This window comes from Ochotona princeps, chromosome 14 (assembly GCF_030435755.1).
Source record: "Ochotona princeps isolate mOchPri1 chromosome 14, mOchPri1.hap1, whole genome shotgun sequence".
In the NCBI taxonomy this organism is placed as follows: Eukaryota; Metazoa; Chordata; class Mammalia; order Lagomorpha; family Ochotonidae; genus Ochotona; species Ochotona princeps.
This window is the reverse complement of record NC_080845.1, coordinates 31,906,545-31,926,400: the sequence shown is the minus strand read 5'-3', so window position 1 is coordinate 31,926,400 and position 19,856 is coordinate 31,906,545. Positions and strand designations below refer to the sequence as shown.

General features: G+C 39.9%; 1 protein-coding gene across 7 annotated transcripts in view; it reads left to right on the top strand.

Annotated features, from left to right (window-relative positions):
* Positions 1 to 19,856, top strand: part of UNC13B (unc-13 homolog B) — a 213,076-nt gene that overhangs the window by 111,731 nt on the left and 81,489 nt on the right. For 6 of the 7 annotated variants that reach the window (XM_058672175.1, XM_058672174.1, XM_058672173.1 and 3 more), the window contains 2 exons: positions 9,679 to 9,993; positions 11,892 to 11,982. In XM_058672175.1, coding sequence (XP_058528158.1) covers positions 9,679 to 9,993; positions 11,892 to 11,982 — 406 coding nt within the window. Of the gene's footprint in view, positions 1 to 299; positions 8,397 to 9,678; positions 9,994 to 11,891; positions 11,983 to 19,856 lie in introns of all 7 variants that reach the window. The other variant, XM_058672171.1, reaches the window with a different exon arrangement.

The following is a 19,856-nucleotide window of genomic DNA, read 5'->3' as shown; positions in this document are numbered from 1 at the left end:
GTTCCTCCAATTTCATCCCCTTGCATCAGACAAAGCACGCAGGCTAAAAATGGCAAAATTAGGATTATTTCAGCTTTCTCTGATGTTGACTTTGAAAAGCAAGGAGAAAATGGTAACCTAAACTCAAAGGAAACAGATGTAAAGGAAACCAGAAAGTTTTCAAAAACGGACAGATACTACAGTCAGCACAAGCAACCAGAATATAAGAATTTGGAAATGATATCATCCCAGAGCCAGCAAACAGAATTCTCGGCTGCCCTTTATTTTGATTATAAGTTTAAACCACCAGTTCCTTGCAGATATCCTCAGAAATATGATACAATAGATAGGAGACGAAAAAAGAAGCCCTCGTATAATTATATTGAAGACAGTAAAAGAAAGCAGTATGTTGATAGATATGGCTGTGAGACCAGCTCCGAAAGTACTATTGATACTGAATTTGATAACTTTTGCCACACTGAGAAGAAACATTATCCAGTTTTGCTCCCACATAACAATGGATTTAGGGTTAAGAGTGACATGCGAACTAATCCGTTAGAACGTCATTATTATGATAGGCCTGGTTATTTAAGTAACTGTGAAAAGTCATCAGGCACTAACTACCATGCCACTGATTTCATTGCAGTAGACTATCTTGAAGATTCTACTGGTAGTAGTTCTGATGAACTTCTACTTTCCTCCACTTCTGATAAGCCAGAAGATCTGCTGTCACCCACATGGCATCCATCCTGCATCCATCATATTGGTGTTGTTTCTGAGGAATATTGTGTAGCAAATTCAGCCTTGCCTTTAGAAAGGATAAATAGTGATGCAAACACAGTTGGAGATGTGTCTGAATGCTCTGTGAACGAGATGACTCCTTCCTGTATTGGGGATCCCAAAGAAGACTACATTGATACAATGGATGAGCTTCAGTGTTTGGTAGAAACGGTGTCAGAGTATTTAGCAGAGAAAGAAGAGGAGATTAATAGATTTAGTTCCCTTTCAAAAGCTAAAAATACACAGAAACAGAGTAATACTGTTGATAATGTAGAACAAAATATGCCTGGGGGTCATGTACCCTCTTCAGATGTTGACATGAATAACAAGGACAAGTCCATCTCTTTCCCTGAACTGGGTGGAGTAAAGAGTACTGTTGGTTCTTTGTTCAGCTCACTCACAGAAAAGGTGAGTTCAGGCACAAAGCATCTGACAACCTCTGTGGAAAAGCTGGTACATTCAGTTCCAGAGAAAATGGGAGCTCTTAATCAAATAGAGGCAGTTCATTCAGAATGTAGGCCCAGTGACAGGTCAGTATTGGAGCAGGATCTTTTTGGACAATTTTCAGTATCTCCGCAAATTGTTGATAACAAGGATATCAGCAAATGTGGCAAAACCTCTAACAGTGAGGGCAATAAAAGTGGTGATTTAAGCTTTCAGGATACAGCAGAAACTCTTGGAAGGGACTCAACTCCCCAGAGTCCAAGTTCAGTTATAAAGTCTGTTTTTACCCTGCTAAATCCATTAAAAATCTTTTCAGAAAAGGAGGAACAAAAAAAGTCTGACCCAAGCAAGTCTTTGGAAAGGGAAAGCCTTGTTGGGTGTGGTTTAGAGTCAAATGAAAGGGAAGAAACCCTTCACAGCCACAATAGTAGTATAGTTGCTATAAATAGGAATGATGGAGAAACTACAGATTGTTTCCAGATGCCCACCAGTGAGGATTTTTTGCATGTCCAAGAGACCAGTGAACCTGCAGATTTAGCTAGTTATACAGGTCAGAAAGGTGATACTGAGAATCTGTTTGAAGGAAAACCCTGTGTGGATCTCTCCTTGTTACCAGATCAGCCAGAAATGTGTGCCAAAAAAACTTCAGGACAGCTTTGGGCAACTGGCAGCAGAACTGCTAATCAACAGGCTTTTTCACAGCCATCCGAGGAGGACAGAGTTGCTGGAGATCATGATTTCCTTGAGCCGCTCAGGAAATCCTTCAGCCAGTTTTTGTTCACTTCCCCTGAGACCTGTTCGAAGGAAACTTTGTCAGAATCTGTGAAAAATCACCAGCCAGAGGAAGATGGGCAGGAGAAGAGTGCAAAGAAAAATGAGCAATCTTTTTCCTTTAGTGGAAAACTGCATATTCCATTTTTCAGAGTTCCTAGTCATTCTGAAAAGCAGCAGGATTCAAGAGAGAAAGGAAGTATTTTTCCTTTGTTTAAATTTCCTTTCACTAACAGACATAACACTGATAAAGACCAGAGTTTTCATGGCTCAGCAGCAATCACTGGTAAAGAGCTACAGACAAATTGCCATGAAGATGCCAAATATACTTCAGCAAAATCAAATTCAGTTCCAGATATTCATAATGATCTAGGGAATCTTGGTAGTACAGATAAATTTAATCAGAATGACCAAATAAATTGCCCTGTAGGTACCAAATTTAGTTCAATAAAATCTAGTTCAGTTCCCAATATTCATAATGATCTAGGGAAATTTGACAGAATGAAGGAATTTAATAACAATGGCCAAATAAACTATCCCAAAGATACCAAATTTAATATGTCTAATTCAGCCCCTAATAATAATAATCTTGGGGAGCTTGGGAATATAGAGGAATTAAATCCAGGTGATCATCTGGTAATGGAGAATTATGAAACAGAAACTTTAGCCATCCCTGAAGTTGTACCCAAAGAATATATAACTCCAAATCCTTCAGAAGTTAATAACCTTACCCAAGTGACATCTTCAACAGTGTCAAGCTCTTCATTAGAGTCTATTTCTACTGTTTCAAAATCTACTTTGGTTGATGAAATGAGTGAAGTCGAAGTTGTAGATAGAACTTCTCAAAAAAGAACCCAAGGAGGGCTTCTTTCTGGCTTTTTAAACAGGTTTTCTTCCCCCGAAAACCTGTCTAGTCAACAAGAATTAAATTTGAAAAAGGATGATTCCTATCCGAAGAATAATACTCCCAGCTTATTCATCTCTGGAATATTTAACTTTATCTCAAATAGCGGTGGGAGTGATTGTAAACCAGATGAAACAAAGTTGTTGTCTTTAGATGAGACAAAAAGTTTGAATGGAAATAAGCATTTATCTTTGGGCGAAGTCCTTGCTACTTCATGTGTGACTGCCAAGAACCAGAGGAACTATGGTGAAAAACAGGAAACTTCTGATTTGATAAAAAAATTCTCATTGTTACCTAAAGAAAGCACAGCATCATCAGAGGCTTGGATTGATGATCGTTATTGCCCTCTTATGTGGAAAAGCCAGCAAGATGAAAAGAAATGCTCTTCTTCTGAGAATATAAGAACTCCGTATGTTCCTGTAGTTGAACAGGGCATTTCAGAGAAATCTATGGCTATGAGGCCAACATCAAATCAAGTTTTTGAAGCAGAAGTATATGAAAACTCAAAGAATTTAAATTTACCTATAATAAATACTAACATTTTAAATAAACTGGACAATTCACAGTCCTTTGAAGGGATGAACAATCCGTTGTGTTTTGAATGGGACTCTAATGTAAGGGAGTTCTCTAAAAATTCCAGAAAACTTCAGCCAATTTGTTATATGTTGAATCACAATGCATTTCCATCCACAGATGCTTTCTTATGGCCTGATTCAGAAAACTCAGTAATAAATTTTTGCAAAAAAGATAAAAATGCAAATATCTTGGAATGGAGAGCAAATCCAAATGGTGTCATTTGGTGTGACTTACCATATGAATCATCCAACCAATTAGCATTTAATAAAGATTACTTATTAAGAGGTGATATGTGGGCAGCTAGCTCAATATATGGAAATTCTGATCATATTCCGGTTAATGAAAGTAAGAACTCACTAAATGAATTGCCTGTTGACTTAAGTTGTACTTCAGATTATAATAAAGTTACTTATCCCATAGTTGATCAGCAGTTGTTAAGAATGGATGAATACTTTGTTCTTTCAAGCTTTGACTATGAATACCAGGAATGGTTGTCATGTCTTGAAAATGGAATCTGGTGGCCATCAGAGGATGGAAATTATGGATATTATATGTTCCATGATGGTCAGTATATCTATTCTGTCCTCACAGATCCTACTGGTCAGTATGCATATTTATTTATACCTGATTATCTTTATCAAGAATATTTGAGTTGCGACTTACAGACAAATGATCTGTCGGATGTTACGTTGGATGACAATAATTTTTCTGCCTATAGATTTAATGTATTTGACAAGAAAGACGAAATATTGTATGTTGAAGAGGAAGCACTTGATGATCCTCTTGATTTATCTATATCTTTGCCAAGAACTGAGGAATCATTGTATCTAAATTTAGAAACGTTTTCACAAGTACTTGAAGAGTCAAGTTATGACCAAAGGGATCAACCATTAGATTTTTCAGGCTATAATCCTCAAAAGTTTAAAGAAAATTTTAGATCTTTCAAAGGAAGGCCATGTGGTTCAGAAAACCCTGAATATACTTTAGATCTCAGAAATCAATCCAAAATTATGAGTAATCATGTCTCAAAGAGAGACCAAATAACAGAGAAAGATAAGAACCAGTGTCCATCTGAAGACTCCTCAGTTCATTTTCCCAGTTTCCATCGGCTTCAGTCATCTTGTAAAGAAGCTTCCCCTTTGGTTCATCCTGAAATTATGAACAAAGGTTTCCAGCAAGCAGAAAAGACATCGTTAGTGAACAAAGTGACTCCAGCGTTCTCTGTTTTGGGTGCCTTAGTTAAAAACACTTTGACTTTTGGTAAAGATGAATCTGTAGACTCTTTGATCATACAAGACATGAATCCACAGTCAGTATTAACACAGCTCAGAAATGATGACTGTCAGTCATTAATCTTGAGTAAGCCATTGGAGAATAAATCCCAGAAGGAAGAAGCAAGTCCTCTTAAGGATTCAGAGAGACAGATTATATCCAGCATTCAACAAGATGAATTGACTGAGAAGATAAGACAAGAATCCCCTTTAAGTAAAAGTGGTCATGTAAAAGAACAAAATTTGCCAAAATCAGATGTCCTGTTTAGTGATACAATTCCTCAAGTGAAATCTGAAGATGAAGTCATTACAGTTGATTCTTTAGGTCTTCTTGCACCACCATTTAAGAGGAATGCACACAAGGACTATGAGCTTTCTCAGGACCAGTCTACCAAAGAACCCGAGAAAACATTGTTTAAAAGTGCATTGAAACTCTTTGGTCGAGGAGAAGAATCTTCAGTAAGTGCAATAGCAAATGAAAAACAGGCAGGTGGGTTTTTGAGCCTGTTTAGAACCCATGTGAATAAAGAAGGATCATCAGACTTGGAAAACGATATTGCTAAAAAGGGACAGATATTGTCTCAGGATAAAAAAGAAACTTCCAGTGTTTCCAATTTTTTTGGTACTCTTGGAGATCTTTTTAAAACCAGTGTGTCTCCTTCACAGACAACTGACAGTAAGTCTGTTTCTTCAGTGACTAGCAGAGATGATATCAAGTCAACTCCTAATTCTGTCCTGCTAGCTAATCAGGATGTTGGGAACATTGCTACTACACCAGTTTCCTCTAAAAGAAAGGCCAGAGGGAGAGGTTTGAGCAAGCAAACTACTATTGATGAAAGTGGGCTCAAGGAAACATCAACTGTGGAAATCCCAGGTAGTGATTTGATTGAGAAAGAGATACCCTTCAGAAATCACCTAATCCAGCAGCCAGCAAATCCGTCTTTGTCAACAGGTAACCTCAGAGAGTCTTCCATAGAAGCTAGTGCAGTATCCACAGGGACAGAAGTTTCAAGGAGTAATAAAACAGAAGACACTCTAAACAAAAGAAATTCAAATGAGCAGGGTCATTTTCTTGACAAAGACTGTGGTTTTTCAACTGCCACAACATCTCCATCCAAATCAGAATTGCCAAGCAGAAAGAGTATGTTTTCTTTCTTGACTAGGTCTGAAAAATCTGAAAAAGGAGCCTCTAATACATTACCAAGAGCCAGATCTCAAGCAGAAGGGCTATTCATACTTCCCTCTCTGTTTTCCAGTAATAACGCAAGCATTAAGAAGGATGTCTCTTCTAGCAGCTCTACATTTAGTTTCTTTGGCTTGTCGTTTTTGGATGAAAAGCAACAGTCTCCTGGGGAAAAACCAAACCTTATGACCGCTGCTCCAGTAGTGACTTCACAGCCCCATAAAAAGCCAGCTGTTGTGGTAGACTGGAGCAGCACTATGGCTAGTGAAAGTTCCAGGGGTCACAGAGATAGCCCAACCAAGGAAGTAGTACTTCACGAACAGCAAATGGCCCCTTGTGTTTCTAACAGCAGCACTGTTAAGGATACCTCCTTTGCAGATGACCTCAGTGTAGAGGAAATTCAGGAAAAACTGACTTTCTGTAATGAGCCAGAGACATCTTCAGATTTCCAAGTGCATCAATTGCAACAAGATGATGTTCCTCCTTCATCAGAATTCCAGGCAAAGACTGGAACATTCTACACTGACCCAGAGACTCTTGGGGTAGCTCTTCATGAAGAAGAGTCTTTCAGCTTCCCTAGGGACTTCTTGGCCACATCTTCTTCATATGATAACCAGCTGATTGAAAATCTCAATGATTTAGACAGTCATACCAGCCACCATCAAAATGAACAGTTTGCTTGTGACCCATTGAACCTGCCCTTGGAAAAGGCCCCTGAGGAGGTTTTACTGCGGTCTCAGAAGGCAGCTTCTGCATCTTCAGACCCAGGAGATGCAGGGCCTCTGCGGGACCAAGATGCAGATAAAGAGGAAGACCGATCAGTGTTAGGCTCTCCCGTTGAAATGCTTTCAGGATTTGTTACTAAAGTAAAATCTTTCTCTGAGTGTTTGATTGAACCTCCCAAATCTTTCTCTGGACTCTTTACCTCTCCTAAATCTCCAAAGAAAAACCCTCTTTTCTCTGTTTCTCCTAATATGACATCACCACCCCCTAAACAGGAGTTCTTTGGACTTTTCAAAAGTCCCAAGTCAGGAACATGTAGACAGGAATCACCTGTGGCTACTTCCCGGCTTCAGCATGGTTATTCCAGAGATGCTGTAGGACTGGTGCCCCCGGAACGCTTGTGGAGAGAAGCTGCCTCTGAAGCATCTCGTTCAGAATCTACTTTCAGTGACTGCAGAATGGCTGTGTTTTGTGCAATGTCAAACTCAGATAACTTGACAGATGACTATAAACTAACAACCAAAATGGAGGACAATAATATGCCTGAAAACATGCCAGAACCTCAAGGTCCTGAAACAGTTACTACATCTTCAGTCTCTGAGGAGGATCCTGGACAAGGCGCGTTGTCTCTGAGTGATGAAGGAGACATGGGGATATTGCAGGGCACAGATACAGAGGCCTCCCTGGAAGCAGAGTATATTTTATTGCCCACACAGTTGCCTCCAGATCCTATCTCGGTTCCCAAAGGGTCTCCTCCTTCAATAGAGCTGTCTGTTCCTCCTGAACCAGAGCCAGCTTTTCAGACTACCCCCATAAACCAAGATGTCTTAGAGCTACAGGCAACCAAAACACCAGAAACCAGCACTACATTATCTGGTGAGGCAAGTGTCAGCCAGGACACAGCTCTGGAAATCCAAGAACATGTTTGTCACCCTCTGCCAGGGGAACCTGTGCGTTGTGCCAAAGAAAGTTGTGGAATACTTCATGTCCAAAAAGATCCCCCTGCAGTCCTCCAAGAAACAGAGACTCCAAAATCTCTGTTTGAGATCCCCAAAATGAACAATTGGCCAAAGCTCAGCTTCTCATCCTCCGTTGCTGACCATGGCAAGCAATTGAGCTCTTTCTTTTCCCGGTCTTCACCCTCTGGTGGTAGAACAGCAGAGACTGGTTTAATGTCCAGTTTTAAGAAATTGTCAGCTCTGTTTGAGGGAGGTAGTGAGGGGAAAGGAAGTGTGCTAACAAGTGATCCCAAACTAGGGTTTGGAAGGAAGCAGGATCTCTCATTTCCATGGCCAAAAGAGAACAAAGAAGGCTCTGCACAAATGCCTGCAGAGACCTCGCCTCTAGTCTTGCTGAGCAGCAGTGATCAGGACCTTCATACCAAAGAGGCTGAGAAAACTTTAGAGTCTTCACAAATATCTGGGGATAGTGATGAGCCAGTGAGGGTCCATACCCAGCCTTCTGGGACTGCTGAGCAGCTGGAAGCTAGGCCAAATGTCTACGCTAATGGAGTTTCAGGGCCTGAAGAAATGGAAAAGCCTCAGGAAGTCCCAGCAACTGGAGAATACATGAATACTGAAGGTAGCTTCACTGGCTCCACCTGCCCTTCAAGGAAAAATGAGAAAGAGCATTGCACTGTTTCCGAGTTACTTCACCAACCAGGAAAACAAGAAGAGGAGGCAGTGCCCGCCAGTGCTGACTCTGTTTCAGAAGCACACCAGTCAGCCACTCTGAATGGCATCAAGGGACCGATAACCGACAAAAGGCTTGTTTTCAGTTCATGTATCATAAATGGTTTTAAGGAATTGACCATTTATGATGCCAGTGACTTAGTGGTAGATTAGTCATGGCTTGTTTTCTGTCCTTCTTTTGTCTTCTAGCTTCTGATCTTCGTGTTAGCTAGGGGTTAAGTAGCAAAAACTAATGTGTGGACATTTTTTTCCCTCTCCTTTCTTTAATATCAAATGTAACTCATTTTTGGGGGGCGTGGGAAAGACAGTGAGTTACCTCTTAAAGGAAAGGTTGCACTTCAAGATTTACCTGCTGCGGTTTATTCTGCCTTATATGTAATGTAAAAGGGAGAAAGGAGAGCACAAAGAGGCAGCAGGTAGTTGAATGACGTATGTAAATTACAACTACATCCTACAGCTTCCATAGACCTTAGGCACTTGTATTTTGTTGTAGATTGGGAGAGGCCCATGTTTGCATTTTCAGGTCTTCTAAGGTGCTTCCTCCAGTGGCAATGAGGCTACTAAGTAAAATACAGGTTGCAAAAAATAACTTGGGGTGGTGTAGATTCCATATGGATTTGCATAGATCCTTCAAGAATACCAGTGTTTCAGATTGAAAAGCTATGGAGGATAGCTCTGAGTTCCTATGAGACTTCACTCAAAAGGATTTAGCAGATATCAGTCTCTTAGTCTGACTCTGATTGGATATTTGCAGTATTATTAAGGATATCATTGTATCATTCATGTTGGTGAGGCAGTAACCCTCTGCAATTTCTTGGGCCTTGATCTTTCATTATCTCATCTTGTAGAAGGATGAAATAATTGAAGGAAAACATCCACTCTCCTTTTGCTTATTCTAGCATATGTGTATACACATTTATAATTAGAGGAAGAAATTGGAACCTCAATTCAATAAATAATATAAAAAAGTTCATTACTACAATTTACTATGTGGAAATTAGAAAGGGCTAGTCATAGCCACTGGACAAGTCTTTGTAGAAGACCGAGTAAAGAATTTCAGATAAGCAACTGGCTATTGAAATAATTTTTAATCCTACTCATAAATAGCACAATAAGGACAAATATTCTTCAGAATTGAGCATAGGGCTGAGAAAAAGTGTTATTGGAAGACAATATGTTGTGCTGTGTTTTTTTCCTGTTGTAGCTCTGTTGAATAGACGCAACTTTTTCTAGATTGTGAAATTTGGTCCTTTCTCTCCAGGAACTTCCTGCTCGTGAATTTTGCTGTTAACATAATTTTGTGGTGGTGCCTGGTTTGCATTTACTTATTCATCTGTTTTTGTCTCTTTTTCACAGCCCTGCCAGCAGTAGTAGGTATGGCTCCTCCTGTAACGTGAGTCAAGGAAGCTCTCAGCTGAGTGAACTAGACCAGTACCATGAACAAGACGATGACCGTCGGGAGAGGGACTCCATTCATTCCTGCCATAGTTCTTGCAGCCTCAGCAGAGATGGCCAAACAGGTTTTGGAGAACAAGAGAAAGCCTTGGAATTGACATGTGAAGTTGAGAAAGGGAAAGCGTGTGAACCCCAGGAGATAAAAGAAGAGGCCACAGCCCATCCTCCCCCAGATCTGGTGCTACACAAAGACCACACCACAGGCCCCCAGGAGAGGTAGGTGATGGCTGTCTTGAGGAGCTCATGTTGCTTCTTCAAACCAGTCCTGTGGTGACACTGAATATGAGTGCTCTTCATTGGTTCCTATAGATGGGTACAGTGATAGTCAAGAAAGCCAGGTTTAAATCTCCAGCAGTTCCTTTGCTTACTGGTATAATTCCTTAGATACTTTGGATCTCTAGAGAACTCTGGGGTTCTTTGTCATTGCCAAATTGCAATGATCTGGGATTTCTTGAGCCTTTTACTGGTTGACCTGCAAAAGGCAGCCCTCTAGGTCAGGAACTGATCTGAGCTTTGCAGGTTATTTCATTCACTGGGAAGGGGGCAGGGCTGCTTTTCCTGATGTCCCAGCATGTTGATATTTTACCTTCTTTTGTGGGTATTGTTTCTTTTGTTTTGTTGTAGTCTGGTAGAGAAAATTAAGGTAGGGTTTAAGAAGAGTTGACTTGGGAACAAGAATTAAGCTGTCCCTCTGCCTCCTTAGGCCCAGCACTGTATCTGACAATTGGTATCCTTGTGAACACAACTTCACATTTATCCTTTTAACAGTCTTATAATATTTCATGTAGAGTTTGTATGTTTTGACTTAAATTGGTTAGGGTAGTTGATAGGTTAGGGAAAAACAGATCTCCTAATCTTGGCACCATTGACATTTGGGCCAGATCATTCTTTCTGGGGAACAAAATTGCCCCCAGTTGAAAACCAGTGGATAGAGTGATAAGGCCTGGGCAATGCTTAGATGCTCAAATTTCAGTGTGTAATATTAAAACCGGAAATATCAGCTCATTGAATGCTTTATAATGATAAAACTTGGAGAATGCCTGGGGCTTCTATACCATCACTGGATTAATGCGTAAGATGCATAAGTTATATACCTCTGTGAAGGTATAGACTTCCCTTCTCCTTCCCCTTCCTTAGTTTTTAGTCCTCTCTGGTGGCTTATGTAATAAATGAGACCTCTGGATCAGCATTCTCAGTGAGTGGATGAGCCATAGAGTGGATGGCCGTTGATGGATCTTAAGCCCTGAACTTACTGTCAGAGCAGAGCTCTTGGTGCAGAGACGGAAATGCTTAGCTTTAGGACATGACCTTTTCTACCAGATGTGTCCTCTCCTGTCATAACTGTGCAACCGAAGCTCAGTTCTCTCTTGGCCAAAAATGCCCACAGATGCTTTCAAACAAGCGACCCATCTTTATAACATGCAATGTGCCTGTGGACATAGTGGACATATGGCTGCTGTCTTTGTTTTGAGCCCCAAAGGGAGGAAGAAGCAGCATGATCACCAAGAATTAATCCCCATTCCAGTTAAGAACCTGGATCATGACTTGCTCTAGTACTCTCATAGAGTAGTACTTCTGTCTCAAAGATGTCTTACTTATTGAGCGTCTTGATGAGGGTTTTTCTGAGGCCCGCTCAAGGAACAGGATCATTGGCAGACAAAGGACCATGACTTTATTATTCTTATGTAGTCTAGGGATTGATAAATCTTCCAAAACACTTAGTAGAGCAGGCAGGGTTTACAGGAGCAGAATTCTGCCCCAGGGCTGCCATGGAAGTTCTCAAAGCAGTTTGGTGGTGTTTGAGAGGCCCTACTCTCCCCATAGTGTTTGCCCTGGACGTTGACTTGAGACCCTTGCCGTTGCTCCTAGTGACCTCACTCCTGACTGTCCCAATAAGCTTCTCATTGGACAAAATGAAAAATGCAAAGAAGAGAGGAAAAAGATGGGAAAATCTCCTTTTAGGGTTGTCATTTAGAAAGGGATTGTTTCAAGTATCAGGACTATGCCGTTTTCTGCAGGCCTTTGAGTAGCAAAGCATTCTGTTTTAGATATTTAGCAACCTTGTTTTGAGCACTGTTACTTTATGGCCTTGGCTTTCTTTTCTTTGTTTCAAGTTTTCCTGAAGAGAAGGCATTTTCACCATCCACCCAAGCCAGAGTGCACTGGATCCGAGCCGTCACCAAAGTCCGACTCCAGCTGCAAGAGGTAGGAAGTCTGCTGCAATACTGGTTGAAGCATTTTTTCTTTTTCAAAGTGGGAGAAACAGCCAGTTGTTAGTCATCTTACTGTGTGTGTGCTTCTGAGAATGCATGAGAAGCCAGAGCCTTGAGAGCTAGGAGATGGCCTTGATTCTCCTGTGTACATATTAATAGAAATCACCTAGACCTTGGCTAGTTGTTGAGAGCCTGAAGATGAAGTTTACAAGCTTATTTTAAGTGCATTCTTTCTCCAGAAGCAATTTAGTTTGAGCTTAGGCAAGGAAAGTATTTCAGGCTTCCTAGGTCGGTTGTGCCTACCAGCCAACCAGTTCAAGTACCACTGACTATGGTGTGGGGCCAAAAACAATATACAGAAAACTTACGGGATTACCTAGTTTAAGACCCATGGTGTTAAACATTAAGAAAATCTGAAGCAAAGTAAAAAAGGTGTTTTTCATTTTGTGTGTAAATGAGTTTGATGTGTCCTTGCCTGTTTGTCAGTAGATAGGTTATCCTCAATACAGAACCAGGCAGATATTAAAAATGCAAGCATGTTCACATGTGTAAGTGCACATTTCAACTTGGGGAAAAGTTGCAGAGACAATAGTGTGAAGAACCGTGTCCTGTCACCCGACGCTCCTGTTAGTGACAGTTTTCATTTGCTTCTTCACCTTCACTCCGCTGTGAGCAGTCTGTGTCCGATCCATTGGAGGGAAGGTTGCAGACATGGTGATCTATCATTCCTAAACAATCCTGTTTGTATTGCTCAAAAATAATGGCTGCTTTTCTGCATAACCACAATGTCCACATCCAAATCTGTGAAATAAGGACAACTCTGTCATCAGGACTCTGTCCCAAGTTTGCCAGTTGTTGTCTTTTTCCTGTCTGACCCAGGATCCAATCCCAGGATGACATGCTTCTTTTGTCTCCTTCCCTGGGGGATGTTCCTTGGGCTTTTCTTTCCTCAACAATTGTAGGTGTCACAGATTTGTCATGTTTATGATATATTCTTTGTTTTGAGTCCATTTGGTGTCTTCTCATGTCTGAAGTCAGGCTATACTATCTTGGCAGGAATAACACAAAAGAAATTCAAGGCATCACACCAGACATGATGTGTTGACGCAGTTTCTTAGGTTTTCCTTACTGATTTGATTAAGACTTTATTGGCGTTCTGTGATTGCAAGTGCTTTTCAGATGAGATCCTCTGAGACTGTGTGGTATCTTGTTCCTCTGCTAATCTCCACCTGCCAGCTCATTAATTCATTGATGATTTCTGTGTAAACCCACCTCCACTAATTGTGGTTGTCAAGTGTAGCTCTGATTCCAGTATGTTTTCTGCATTAATTAGTTGACATTCTGCAAGAAAGAGATTCCTTCTTGTTTCATTAATTTATGTCAGTCTGGACTCAGATTCCTAATTTATAACATGAATCGTAATACATCACTATCATTTTTTAGATTGCCCTAACTTCATGCAAGCACTCTTTAATTTGATCATTCAGAGAGAAGATAATGTTTGGTAATTACTGAAATGCTAACTAGTTTGGAGAAAGCATTTTGAATATGTGTGATTTAAAAATCTTCCATACTGATCTTTTATCTTCCATACTTATGTGTCCTTTTCTTATCAGAAACAGTGAATATTGCTAATAAAAACTCATAACTCTAAAAAACCTCATAACTCATAACCCTAAAAATGTTGAAGAGAGACTATTGATATATTAAAAATTCTTCCACTGAAATTTTCAGTGACATTTGAACTTATTTGTTAAAATGTAATAATATTTCTTTCTATGTACATTATTTTAGCTTTATCTCTTGAAAACACTTGCTTTCTCATTAAATCTTTACTGACTCATAGATCATACAGTAGCATCATTTCTTTAAGAAGGTTCTTGATTTGCTTTTTCATTTCTTCAGTGATACATTAATCATTCAGTAGCATGTTATTTAACTTCATGGCAGTGTAAATTTCTGTTTTTCTTCCTGTTGATTTTGTATTGTGACTTTTCATTTAAGGATAGTAACTGTGTAATGGAGACTATCGTATCCAGATGTGAGGATACAATGCAATATGCACCTCTACTTCCAGGTCAAAGATGGACTCCCAATGAAATTGTTAGTTATATCTTGACAATAGGATGTTGGACTCTCTGCCATTGTCCATGCCCGCAATAATGGACATATGACTGTGAAGAGCTATACTATAGAAATAGTATAGGGGAACTCAGTGTGGAGAGGAGAGGGTTTTGGGAGGGGTAAGGGAAATCCTAGAACCTATGGAACTGTATCATAAAATGATAATAATAATTAAAAAGGTAAAAAAATGTAAAAATCTTTCTTTCTTGCAAGGATAATGGACTAACGTCAGACAAGATAACTAGCCAGATTTGAACAAATTCTTTGGATAGTTAGCCTCTAGGAGCCAATCACAGATTCACTTGACTGATGTATCAGTATGTTTTTCTGCTGTGAGAGCTTTGAACTGATTGAATGTGGAATCAGGCCTATAAGTCATTCTATAGCAAGATATTAAAGCAAAATCTAAAAAAATGACAAGGCATATTATATCATATTGCTTCCACTAAAAACATAGTACTACTAATATTGTTAGGAATAGTAAAAATATTTTTTATCATTAAAGAGTATGTAAAATGTTCCTTTTATGCTTTTCACATTTTAATTGCTTGATACAATACAATTCTTCCTGCAAAGAAGGATCTGATATTAGTTTAAAATCGAGGCAAAATATGCCATTCATATTTTCTTAAAGATTTATTTATTTTTATTGAAAAATCAGATTTATGGAGTAGACAGACAGAAAGAACTTCCATCCTCTGGTTCACTGCCCAAGTAGACACAATGACCAGTTAAGCCAATTCGAAGCCTGGAGCCTCTTCCTGGTCTCCCACGCAGGTGCAGGGTCCCAAGGCCTTGGGCCATCCTAGACTGCTTTCCTAGGCCAAAGCAGGAGCTGGATGGGAAGCAGGGCTGCTGGGATTAGAACCGGTGCCTATATGGGATACTGGCACATGCAAGTCGAGGACTTTAGCCATTAGGCTACCATGTAAGATGAAATATGCAGATTGATGCAGAAGAAACATTAAATACAGCATAGAGATTTTTTTTCCCTCTCAAATAACCAGAACCTCCATTTGTCGCTCTTTTACTCTCTGCCCAAGATAATTTTTTTTTATCATCTTGAATGTCATTATGTAAGAATAAGCAAAATGGGGGAGGTGGGCATTTGGCACAGTAGCTAAGATACCACTTTGGACGCCTGTATCCGATGTTGGAGTGTGGGGGCCTGAGTTCTGGCTCCTTTCACAATTCCTGCCTCCTAATTGGACACAATAGAAGGTGAGTGCTCAAGTTTTGGGGTTCCTTTGGAGTGAGTTCTGGAATCCTGGCTTTGGCTTGACCTAACCCTGGATGTTATAGGCATTCGGGGAGTGAACCAGCAGATGGGAAATAACTCTCATTTTCTGTGTCTCTGACTTTCCAATAAAAATAAAACAGACATCTGGCTGGACCAGCTCCAGGTGCTTCTTTATCTTTTTTATAAGAGTGATAAATAGTTATATTCTTAAAACTGTACAATTCACACTGAGAACATCTTGATTTTTTACGTGGAAACCTTTCCTTACTAAAAACCCTTAAGTGGATTTTTCATAATCTGTTATATAAATGTACTCCAAGGACTTAATTTTAATTGTGCATTTGGTTATTTCTAGCCATTTGCTATAACAAATAATGTTACAAATAAGTACACTTTTAGTTAGGTTCCTCTGTATGCATGCCTGGTATGTCTGAGGGAATATATGTTGGATACATATTGCCCAGTTAGCCTCCATTTGTCAATAGCTTAAAGCAACAAATGTGTTTCTTGTCCATGCTACCATAGAATTCTATTTTAATATGTCTTTTTTTAAAAAAGATTTATTTACTTTTATTATAAAGTCAGATATACAGGGAGGAGGAGAGACAGAGAGGAAGAGCTTCCGTCTGATGATTCACTCCCCAAGTGAGCACAACAGCCGGTGCTGTGCCGATCTGAAGCCGGGAACCAGGAACCTCTTCCGGGTCTCCCACGTGGGTGCAGGGTCCAAGGCTTTGGGCCCTCCTCGACTGTCTTCCCAGGCCACAAGTAGGGAGCTGGATGGGAAGTGGAGCTGCCGGGATTAGAACCGGCGCCCATATGGGAACCTGGGGTGTTCAAGGCGAGGACTTTAGCCGCTAGGCCACGCCGCCGGTCCCCTATTTTAATATATACTTGTCATCCAGGCTGATGGAGCAGAACAGCATCTAGAATACCACAGGGGTAAAGGGATAGAAAGAAACAAGTGGAAAAGAGCATAGCACATTCATTTCACTTTGGCTCTTCGAAGTTCTGTCCAGTAGTGACAACTGTCACTTTCGCCTACATTTCTCTGGCTGTAACAATACATACCCATACTTAACCTCAAGTGAGTGTAAGATATACCTTAAAAGAGTAACTTTACTAATTACCTCAAGGCATCTGTGCTTTCCCTAAAGAGAGTACCGATTAATACCTCTATTAGTATTGTCACAAGGGTGCTTTTCTCCTCCCTAGTCCACCAAGAGAGTGACGTGTCAGACTTGTGTATTGCTAGTCTGCCTGCTGAGTGTGTCTTGGCAGTTTAAATTTTTTTGGTTGTTCATTGTTTTTTCACTGTTTGTAAAATACTAATGATTATTAGTATTTGCTTGTCTGTACATAGATTCATACTTTTTGCCCATTTTTCTATTAAACTGTTGGTGGTTTTCTTACAAACTCACAAGAACTTTTTTGTTTTTGAGAAACTTCACATGAGTTGCCAGTGTTTTCTGTGTGTCATTGTGAGGAAAATGACTTAAGTTGAATAGGTCACATTTTTCCTGATTGGGAAATGTGAAGAATAACAGCATCTTTATCTTAAGATTATCAATTTTATCTAGTAAAGTTATGACCTAAAAAAGGAAACTAGAAAAAATATACTTCAGTGGTCCTCCCTGGCCTTCATGAAGGAATAAAATCCTGTCTGATTTAGCTCAATGTGACTCAAGTGTATTTCATGGACCACTCCAGTCCAGGAACTGTTTCTAGTCTTTGATGAATTACATACCAAAATTGAAAGGGAGCCTTTAGAAGGTAATTTGATGGGCCATGACGTCAAGCACATCAGTGATTTTGTCGCATTAAACAGGATATAGGCCAAAATTAGTCCATGGTATATAGGGAACTAAAACAAACACAAAAAACAGACCCTTGAAAAGTCATTTGAAAAACCCCTGTTATAGGTTCCTCCTGGATCTCTCACTTGGGTATAGAGGCCCAAGAGCCTGGGTACCCTCTATTGTTTCCACACACTGTAGCAGGGAGCTGGATCAGAACTGGAGCAACAAAGCCTAGAATGTACGTCAATATGGGATGATGGTGCTTCAGGTGGAGGCTTAACTAGCTGTGCCACAGTGCTGGCTTCAGCCTTTCTAGCTTTAATTCTTTGTACTACCCTGTTTACACGACATTGAAAATATACATAATTTTTTTTATCATGAAAGTCTATGCATTGCCTTGAATACACTTAATGTTTAATTCAGCTAGTTTAAAATCCAATCCCCAGATGGCTGCAAAAGCCAGAGTTGGGCTGGTCTAAAGCCAGGAGCTTCTTGCAGGTCTCCCATGTGGGTGCGGGGGCCCCAGCACTTGGCTAATCCCCCACTGCTTTCCCAGGCACATTCATAGGGAGCTGGATCTCAAGTGGAACAGCTCGGCGGGACTCGAATTTGTGCACACGTGGGATGCTGGTATCACAGGGCCAGCTCCATCCAGCTGCTTCTTTATCTTCTAATGCCATTTTACATCTTCTTAAGGCTCAGCGCTTAAAGCCAATAATGACAAAGTATTAACTATTAGCATTTGCTGTGTCTTATAAGTAATATATATACAATATACATATAATGTATGTGTATGTTTAATATGTACATGTCATATATGTGTGTACACAAAATATACATATAATGAACATGAATGTTTAATATATGAGTGCGATATATATATGAGCATATATTCATATTCATTTGGATCCATTTCATTTGGATTGTAATAAATGTATTTTAAAAGTTCTCAATTTGTGAACCTTATTCTTTATTACTAAATATTTTTGAAAATATGAGTTAACATTTATAAATAGATTAAAATAGTCATGTAAATGTTCTGTAATGAATCCTTTTATTTTTTTGCTCTTACACCTGTGGTGTGATGAGCATTGTTACGAACAAATCTGTTTTCATTTTAAATTATTGACATATTTCTCACAATGGCTTTAAATAAATACTGAGTTAAACTGTGTTCTTTTAAAAAGATTTCTGATAAACTTCTAAATTTGTTTCCAGAAAAGTTTTTTCCAGCTTGTACTTTGGCTATTTGAATGTGCTGTACCGATGCTGAATATGATTATGTTAGGAAATGTTTGGCATTTTAATGAAAAATGGTATCCTATTGTTTCAGTTTTTATTTCTCTGCTTATTTGATTTGAGTTTGCAGGTCATTTATGAGTATTTAGCTGACATTGCATTTAATATACTTTGAGAAACTGTCTTGGAAAACTTGCTGTGCTTGTCATTTTTATGCAGTTTCTGACAAGTTGAGAGAAGGGATCATGTGGGGTCATCAGTGGCTGGTTGAGCATCTGGCCATATGCACTTAATAAGTGTTCGATGACATTGCTAATGCTGATGAGGCAGTGATGTTGGCAGTGTGGGTGGGAATGGATATAAATCTGTACCTTATTTGGTTTAGCTGCAGAAAAATCTGGGGGAGGAGGTGAGACTTTCAGCTCTAGAAACAGAGACTGTTGTGGCAGCAGGTGGGTGGGTGTTCAGGTGGAAGGGACAGTGAAGGAGAAAGCTTGGAGAGAGGCCGTAAGGAAGGCCTGATAGGAGCCTTCAGGTTGTTGAAGGCGGCAGAGGAAGGAGAGCCTTGGTAAGTCAGGGTAGAACCAATTAAAGATATCAGAAGACTTGTGTTTGAGTGGAGTAGTCCCAAGGAGATCAAGCATGGCAGCTACTCAGCCTGAGCTGAGTCAGCATTTCCTCAAGGCCGCTCACTAAAAGAATTAGCTTCTGTCCTACAAACTTGTATTTTTCTCTGGGACTCCCTCCAAGGAGAGACTTTTTGTTGTTGTTGATAAGATTTATTGTGCCAGGAGCACTCTTTGCCATAATCTTTTACCCTATGATCTTCCCTACTTGTGACTGTCCCCTTAACTTTGTCTTCTTGAAGCCCATCAGTTTCTGAGCCCTCCTTTTCCCTCGCAGCTGTTGTGTGCTTTCCCTACCATTGCTGTTCTTCTAATACTTAAAAAAAAAGGGGGGGGGGCGCTGATATTGTGGCATAACAGATAAAGTGCCTATCTGTGTTGCCAGCATCCTGTATGGACACTGGTTCATGTTCTACCTGCTAATGGCCTGGGAAAGCAGCAGAGGATGGCCCAAATGTTTGCCCCCTATGCATTCACATGGGAGACCCAGATGAAGCTCCTGGCTTTGCCCTTGCCCAGTGTAGGCTCTTGTAGCCATTTGGGGGTAAGCCTACAGTTGGAAGATCCCTCTCTGACTCTCCCTCTTTATTTTCTGTAACTCCCTTCAAATAAAGTAAATAAATCCTTGTTGAAAAATATTTTGAATAATGAACGTGTAAATGTAAAATTAAACAAAGGATGTGCATGTATATATGTATATATTATACATGTTATGTATATATGGTTCCCTCCTGATTTACATTCCCAAGCTCCCAGTCCCTGTTTCCCCAATTCATTGTTTACATGTGTCTTAGGAATCAATCCATACGTTTCATGAATTTACAAGTGTGCGTATCCA